The 9,366-nt window shown below is 23.0% G+C and overlaps 2 protein-coding genes across 2 annotated transcripts; one reads left to right on the top strand and one right to left on the bottom strand.

The window, feature by feature from the left end:
* Positions 1 to 452: 452 nt before the first annotated feature.
* Positions 453 to 1,124, bottom strand: PVVCY_1100910 (conserved Plasmodium protein, unknown function; the record flags this gene model as incomplete). The annotated part of the gene is made up of 1 exon (XM_008626283.1): positions 453 to 1,124. The coding sequence occupies one exon, from the start codon at positions 1,122 to 1,124 to the stop codon at positions 453 to 455; it is 672 nt and encodes a 223-aa protein (XP_008624505.1).
* A 1,233-nt stretch (positions 1,125 to 2,357) lies between these two features.
* On the top strand, positions 2,358 to 9,362 carry PVVCY_1100900 (guanidine nucleotide exchange factor, putative; the record flags this gene model as incomplete). Its single annotated transcript, XM_008626284.1, has 1 exon — positions 2,358 to 9,362. One exon carries the CDS (start codon positions 2,358 to 2,360, stop codon positions 9,360 to 9,362), a length of 7,005 nt encoding a protein of 2,334 aa, XP_008624506.1.
* Between the last annotated feature and the right edge of the window lie 4 nt (positions 9,363 to 9,366).

Here is a 9,366-nt window from a genome sequence, read left to right as displayed (position 1 = left end):
TTTTTTTTCATTTTTGAAGTTAAAAACAAAGGTATAAGATAATAAAATGGTTATAATAATTATTATATAACATTGAAAATATAAGCAATTCACAAAAAAATAGGATAAATAAATCATGCAAATATCTCATATTTTAATCATGATATATTATCAATCAATATAGATCAATGAAATAAAGAGGTAAAAAACAAATAATAATACAATATATAAAAAAATGGATAAAAAATAAGATATTTTAAAGACTTAATGCAGATTTTTCTAATTCTTATCTACATTTTATATCACTCTTTTTTAACTAAACAAATTATGATATTTATATTTGAGATAATTCGAATTTAAGTGTATATATATATATATGGTAATATGTATTTTCCATTATCTGGATGGTTTTTAAAATATTTTTATTTTATTTTTCATATATTATAAAATCGGTATATATTCTAAGTCGTTATTTATCTTTCTTTTGATCTTCTATGCTTCTTATCGCTTTCTCTGTATTTGCTCTTTTTATCTTTTTTTTCATCATAGTGATGACTTTTGTGTTTTTCTTTCTTTTTGTTAATTAATTTATCGTCATATTTTTTATCATCACGACTTTTATGCTTGTGATGTTTCTTATTTTTGTCCTTCCTATGTTTATGATCTTTATGTTTTCGTTTCCGTCTTTTCTCTTTATGTTTTTTTGCGTCTCTATCGCTATCATCACTTTCGCTATCACTACTATTGTCACTATCTGTACTACTTATGAGGCCTAGGTTTTTTCTTTCTTTTAATTCATTTTCTTCATTTTCGTCATTTCCGTTCATATTATTTCCAATATCATATCCATCTAAGTTTATAAAATTTCTGCATTGGTAAGATAAATGGCCAACATGATTACACCGTGTACATGCCCCTGGAATCGTGGTGGATATATTACCAGTTACTCTTGCAATATTAAATAAATGTTGGGCCTTTTCATTTATTTCTTCATTTTTCGTTTCCTTTTTGCTATTTAATTCTTCTACCGAAGCATATGGATCATAACCAACAGATTTTTTCCAAATTTCTGAGGTTTTTAATGAAGCTGAAACGGGCAGCCTGTTATTAGCAGGCATCCTAACTCTTCCTACCTTGCTAGGCATTTTTTTTTCTTATTAGTCATATTTTTTCAATGGTAAGCTACATATATTTTATAATTAGTTTAACATTGGAAAAGTAGATAATTTATAATGGCTCAAAAAATAAATACATATATGCATATGCAAATTTAAATGATGGAGAAATGGAAAAATGAAAATAATGTTTTATTTAACCAAAAAACAATAAAACATTTGATTATTTTTGAAAGTAATTTAAAAAAATAAATAAAAATAACCTTAATTGTGCATATATATTTGATACTGTTAATATAAAAACGGAAAATTATTTTTTTTTTTGGCTATAAAAAATATAGCTATAAAAAAGAAAAAAAAAGGATGAATGGGAACGAAAAAGAGAAGAAAAGACCGACCAAATGAAGAATAATTTCATCTTTTTAATTATATTTACTTTTTTATTAACAGTATTTTTCCATAAACTAATGTAAATGGACTTTTATACTTTATATAAAATACCCTCATATTTATATACAGTATTATAAAATGATTAGTTCAAACCCAATCAACATTAAGCATAACCACACTTTCTATCTCCACATATTTTATACATATTCAAAATGTATACTGTTTTATTATATTAATAATCTATTTAAATTTGTTTTGTATCACCTTTTTATTATTTGCAACAAAATGCATACACAAAAAATAACTAATTTTGTACAAGTATGCCATTGGAAATATACGGATATAAATATACTTTTTTTTATTATTAATATTTTTTTTACTAAATAACCTCAAAATGAATATATAATATGTCCAATTGTGCATATTTTTTTATTCATATGTTTATACATTTGTATTGTCAGTATTGAAACACCAAGGAATAGCTATTTTGATTATATGGCCAATGTAAATGTTCTGGTCTTTAAAATAATTTTTATATCATTATTTTGTTATATACATTTATAATTTTATTTATATATGTCTATTAATAATATAAATACAAATTAAATTGGCATTTTTGTATTTCCCAAGTAATATTTTATATGATTAAACTTAATTAAGATATATAGTTGTATTGCGAAAGAGAAAAATAAATATTAAAAAAAAATAATAATAAAATTAAAAGAGTGAAAAAACCACACACACATGTCAAAAAAACACCGACCAAACAGTGAACTATCAAAATGAGTAAAGGAATAAAAAATAAATAAAGAAATAAATGAAAGACAACACATAATTAAAAAAATTTTCACATGAAAAATACAACCTTATAAAATGTACGATCAAAATGAAGAGAACATTAATGAAGTTAATAAATATATATTTAACTTATATCCCAAAATAAGTACAGGGTTAGATCATTATGCATGTATTGCATATTCAAAGAAAAAGCCAAGTGTCTATTGTTGGGGTGGGAATAGTAGCAACCAATTAGGAGTTGGTATACATATACGATACTGTGAAAAACCAACTGTTGTTAATTTTTTTGAAAATTTTATAGCTTGTTCAGTTTGTTGCACACATTATTCAACATATGTTTTAGTCAAAGAAAATTTAAATGATGAAGGATGTTTTGTTTATTCATTTGGTAAGGGAAATAATGGTTTGCTAGGTTATAGAAAACATAGGGAAATTATAGACGATACAAAATCTGAGATAAATCATAAAAATGAAAAAGAAAAAAAAGGAAAATATATTAACAAAAATGTTCTTAACGCTTTTGGCATTAGTGGAGGAGTTGAATCATCCATTAGCAGTGCCACCAGTTTGATGAGTTTCGATTATGATCGAATTTCAAGCGATAGAAAAAGTGAAAATTCTGAAAACAAAAAAGAGGATAACCATGGTGAGCTAAACGAAAATTCACAAGATAGTAATTCAACAAATTCAATGGATAAAGATTCGAAACAAGACATTAAAATTGATGGAAATAAAAATGAAGTCATAAATCGGGATGATAAAAGAAAGGAGGATAAAGCTGATTGGTTTACACCTGTTCCTATAAAAATACGATTCCCTGAATATACAAAAATAAAATATATTTCTTGTGGTGATATGCATATATTGGCAATATCAACAGATGGTATTTTATATGGATGGGGATCAAACAGTTTTGGATGTGTTGGGAATGGAACATATACAAATGTTTATGAACCAACTCAAATACATTTAGAAAAACGGTCGATAAAAAATGAAAATGAAAGTAATCCATATCAATATAAATTTTACAATAATTCAAAAGAAAATAATTATGATTATTTAAAAAATTGTGTTATTCATTGTTCAGCAGGAAGTAAACATAGTTTAGCATGTACAATAAATGGGGATATATATAGTTGGGGTTTTGGAGGTAATGGTCGATTAGGATTAGGGGATATAAAAACTTATAATACACCACAAATAATAAATAAGTTAAAAAAAAGAAAGAAAATAATATTTGTATGTGCAGGTGTATCACACTCTAGTTGTATAGATACAGATTATAATGTTTATACATGGGGTAGTGGTAAATTTTATAAGTTAGGACATGGAAATGATACCGACTTGCTATATCCAAAAAAGATAGAATTTTTTAATTTTAATAAAAAGATATTTATGTTAAGTTCATCTTGTTTTAATTCTATAGCTTTAAATATTAATGGTGATGTTTATATATGGGGGACATTTAATATTTCAAAAAATGGTAGCAGTACATATATTTGTAAAACACCTAAACAAATAAATACAAACTATAAATGTATTTATGTACATGCATCTACTTATATACCATTTGGTATAACATTAGTTGGTGATTTAATTATGTTTGGAAATAATTATTATAAAAATATAAATAACAATGAAATAATATTAGATAATACCGATAGTAGTTTAGATTCAGATGATAATGTAATTGAACATATTGTTGAGGATCGAAAAAAAAACAATGAAATTGGAAATGTCACTTTGCAAAATTCTCAAAATAATTGTACTCCCCAATTGGGTGGAAGCAAAATGGGAAATACTAATTTATATATTAACACTTTTTATAAAAAAGATAAAAATATGCAAATAGTATATATAAAAGAATTGAGAGGAAAAATATATATTAAAGACGTGATTACAGACTTTTACAATTTAAATAAAACACTTATTAATGAAATTAGGGTAGCAAAAAAATTATTTCAAAATAAAAATAGTGAAGGTGTGGAACCATTATTCGGTGAAATGAATAATATTGGTTTGAAAATAAAATCTAAAACAAAAATAATAGATGGGAATGATTATTTTAGTATATTTTTAATAGAGAATGGAAAAGTATATGGATCAGGATGGAACAAAAATGGAGAATTAGGAACAGGAGACTACAATTTAAATAAAAAATATCATATTCCTATTAATATAAATATATGTGTAAATAAAATAATGAAAATAGTGTGTGGAAATGATTATGTATTGGCTTTAAATGATTTAGGGTATGTATATGGATGGGGTAAAAATAATAAAAGCCAATTAGGACTTGGTATTACAAAAGATTTTTATGAACCTGTACATGTAAAATCATTAAGTAATGTTATTAATATATATGCAGGATATGATCATAGTGCCTGTATTGTTAATAATAATTTTTATTCGAATAATGAAAATGAAGAAAAAATTGAATGTGGTGATTTATATATATGGGGAAATGCAGAAAGTGGGAAAGTTGGATTAGGTAATGAATATATACAAGGGTTTATATTATTACCAAGAAAAATTAATTTAGCCAAAAATATATATAAATGTTCTTTAGGAACTAGCCATAGTTTATTTTTAACTGAAAATAATGAGTTATATGTATGTGGCAACACAAATAATGGACGGTTAGGTATGTCAGATGAGGTGGAATGTAAAAAAGAGGACAATACTGACAACAAGATTAGTGAGCATATTTCCATTTTAAGTTACCCTAAGCAGGTTAAACTAAATGAAGAGATATACATCAAAGATATATTAGCTGGATCAACATATAGTATAATATTATCCATTGATGGATTTATATATATATGTGGTGAATTTATAAAAAATAAAATATTTTATAAAAGTTTCACATTATATAATCAGATAAGTAATATAAAAATGATGGTTGGAAAATATCAACATGTTTTATTCTTAACACATGATAATAAAATATTTGGATTAGGTGATAATAGTTATTTTCAAATTTTGAGTAATAATCAAAAAGAAACTTATTTAAATTCTCCAACATTAGTTCCATATTTTTTAAAACATAATGTTGAACAGATTTATTCATTTAAAAATGTAAGTTTTGTACAACTGTCTAATAATGATATATATGGATGGGGGTATTCCAAAAATGGGCATCTAGGTATAGGTTTAAAAAATTTAGTATATATAAAAAATCCAATAAATATTATAAAAACATGGGTAGGATATGAAGAAGAAGAATATGAAAATGAAGCAGACAATATCGAAGGAGGAATAATAGATAATGAAGATATGTTTTCACATAAATATAATATTTATACAAATTGGAATGAAATAAATATGGTAAAAAAAAAAATAATAAATAAAGAACGTTTTAATAATTATTTAGTATATCAAAATTATTATGAAGAGCAAATTGAACAATTTATATTTCAAGTCCAAAATTTAGAAAATATTATAAATTGGGAATATATACAAATATTATTAAAAAGTGAAGAATATAATAATAGTTTAAATTATATAAAAAATTATGAAAAAGATTTAATTGATTTATATACTAAACATATGAAATTTTTATTAAATTTACAAAAGTTTGAAAAAAAATATAATGATTTATATATCAATTTACAAAATTATATTTTATCTCATATTGCTTATATGAAAGAGCCGCTACCAAATATTATGTACACAAACAATACTCATATTTTCGATTCTAATAGAAAAAGTGTAGAAAATTTTATTTACATATTACAACAACAACCATTATATTTAATTATGATCTGTATTATACATAATTATAAAAATGTAAAAATTTTGAAAAAAATCGTATTTGAAAAGAATAGAAATAATACACATTTTGATTATACAGTAGATGCTGGTCCTAATGTAAACACAATGGACACACTACGACATGCATATGATTATGATACCTTTGATGAGAGACAAAAAAAATATACAGTCACAGATATAAAGAAAAAACATAAATTTTATCAAAATAGCACAAAAATTTTATGTTCTTTTATATTTGATTTATATTATGATATAAGAAATAAAAGAGTACTTAATATTTTTACAATTTTTTTAATAAAACTTGGAATTGAAGAGATGAAAAATTGTTTACATATTGACTCCTTATATAAAATAGAGACTTCAATATTTTTTACATTAATTCGAATGTTATTTATGAAAAATGATATTTTATCAACCTTTTCAAATTCGATAGCAAATATGAATAACAAGAATTCTTTTGTAAGATTACTAGATGGTATGTCTAGGAAAAGGACCCAATCAGATAATTTACACAATTTTCAATTGACAAAGGTTTCATATTTAGATGACACAAAAAGAGAATATAATGAAATAAATTATGACCATTTAGATGCATATAGCCAAAACGATACAATTTTAGAGAACCCAAATTATATTCATAATAATGCCATAATAAATATGAAAAACAAAATTGGCGAAAATATAGAATTAAAAAATGAAAATAATAAAGTAGAGAATAAACCAAGAAATTCTATTAAAATGTTTGTTGAAATGGAAGATGAAGAAAAAAATAAACAATTTTTAAATTTCATAAAAGGGAAAGATGATGATGAAAAAAAAAAATATAATCACAACCTTTTTAATAATAAAAAACCAATAATGAATAATTATGCTATTACTGAAACAGATGTAAGAGATAATTTTCAAACAGAAAAAAGACAATATATATCTGATGAAGAAACAAATGAAATAAAACAAGAGGAAAAAAATATTCTTGTTGAAATAGATTTTGTACAGGTATTTAAAGAGTTGTGTAAAATATTTGAAAAAATAGAGTTCCCAGAAATATTTAAAGTTATTATAAAATATTTATTTAAATATTTTTGTATATATGAAAAGAATATAAATAAAGAAGAAAATAATAAACAACAAAATAAAATATATTTTATAAATGATAATTTGATTGTATATCTACCTTTTTTTAACTTAATACTTATGGGTGTTATATTACCAATATTAAGTAACATTCAAAAGGTGTCAGAAAAATATTATTATCCTCCTATTCCTGTACATATTATAAAAACATGTGATCGAATCTGCGATTTTATACAAATTTTATATTTAAATAAATTTGAATCTTTAAATACTTATAATTTAAAAAACAATTTTATTTCTGTTAAATATATATTTGAAAACACATTCAATTCATTTATACATATTTTAAATAAACTTATAACTAATACAAAATATGATATATATGCTAATTTATATATTGATATGTTTCATTACCATTTAGATATTAAACCATATTTTGTCCAATTAAAATTATTTCAACTATGTCATATTTTTAATTTATTTTTCCGCTTCCAAAATTATATTGCACTATCTTTTGACGACCCAATTATTAAAATTGTCAACTTATTTTACAAATATAAAAGAGATAATATGCCAGTTAACGTGTCTGGAAAGTGGAGATCAAATCAAAGAAACCCTGATAGTAAAATTTCACACCCCAAAATTAATGATAGACAAAATGGGCTATCCAATGAAAAAGAATATGACACAACTTCGAATAAAGAACGGGAAATATTACCATCCGGCCCAATTAAAAATAATACACCATTGACAAACATGATGAAAGAAAAAAAAAAGTTATTATATAATCTTATAAAAAAAACATCAAAGGGAAAAGACAGTATAGAGAAGGAAGTTAAGCAAGGAGCCATAGAAATAAACAAAAAAATAAATAGTTCGAATCAACATAAGCAACAAGTCATAGAAATAAACAAAAACATAAATAATTTAAATCAACATACAAATGTGGAGAAGGAAATAAAATGTTATAAGCCCATAAATAATGCCCCAAACAATTATGACACACAAAATAGCGACCATATTGGAAGGAAAAAGAATAAAAAATTAATCTTTGATGAGATTGAAATAGAATTTTTTATAAAATGTAAATTAATATATAATTTTAAAATAGACACTCGATTTTTATTGACAGAAAAAAATATAAGTATATGCCAATTTACAAAAATACCAATGCCTCAATATATGGCATATCGAAAAAGTGGGTGTATTGAAAATAGTGAATATATATTTTCTTTTATACATAATTATAATTGTAAAAAAGATAATGTATACATAATATCAGAGTGTTTTAAAAATTGTCCACTTTTTGAAGATTGTGATGATACTAATAATTTACTATTAAAATTAAAGGAACTTAAAACATATTATGTTTCATTACAAGAACAAGATGAAGTAAATTTGGTGCATTTAATTAAAAAAGTTATTGATATATTTGTGTCTGATGAAATGATATATGTTGATTTTTTTGAAGAATTTCCTCCTAATTTATACATTAAAAAATTTAAATATGATAAAATTGAAAAATCAAAATATGATCAAGAATATTTAGTTATGATACAAAATACTTATGATAAAGATACTTTTTTTAAAGTCAAATGGAGAAATATAGCTATCCAGCTAGCTATAAATATTTTAAAAAAAAAAAAACATATGAATTATTTAAAAAAATTATATGAACAGCAAGAAGAAATTGAACAATTAATTTTAAATTATAAATATAATATGAAAAAAAATATGGATATGCTAAAAAATAGTCTTATTTTTGTTTCAAAACTTTTAATAGAAAAACCAATATTAATAAATGCTATTCGTTTTAAGAAAAACTTATATTTTATTAATTTAAAAAAAAAAAAAGATATTTTAAAGCTAGCCAAATCAAATTATGCACCATATGATATATCTACTGTACGTAGTTATCCCATCAAAATGTTAATAAATAATTCATTAATCACAAATATTAACAATTTGTTAAAACCTGTATTAAATTATTTAACCATTGAAATACATTTATGTTTAGACAATATAATAAAATTAAACCTTGTGTTAAATAAAAATCAAAACCGAAGTACAATCAGTAATCACATGTTTATAAGTACAGATATATATACTATGTATAATGGCTCTCCATTTTTATCATACCCTCTTTTCAATTATAACAAAACCCATTTGTGTTTAATAAATGGATTTAATTTTGTTCACCTTTTACATGACCTGATCACAGATTTATATTGATTGC

Source organism: Plasmodium vinckei, assembly GCF_900681995.1.
Source record: "Plasmodium vinckei vinckei genome assembly, chromosome: PVVCY_11".
NCBI lineage: Eukaryota > Apicomplexa > Aconoidasida > Haemosporida > Plasmodiidae > Plasmodium > Plasmodium vinckei.
The sequence above is the reverse complement of the archived record's forward strand: the minus strand, read 5'-3'. Positions and strand labels throughout refer to the sequence as shown.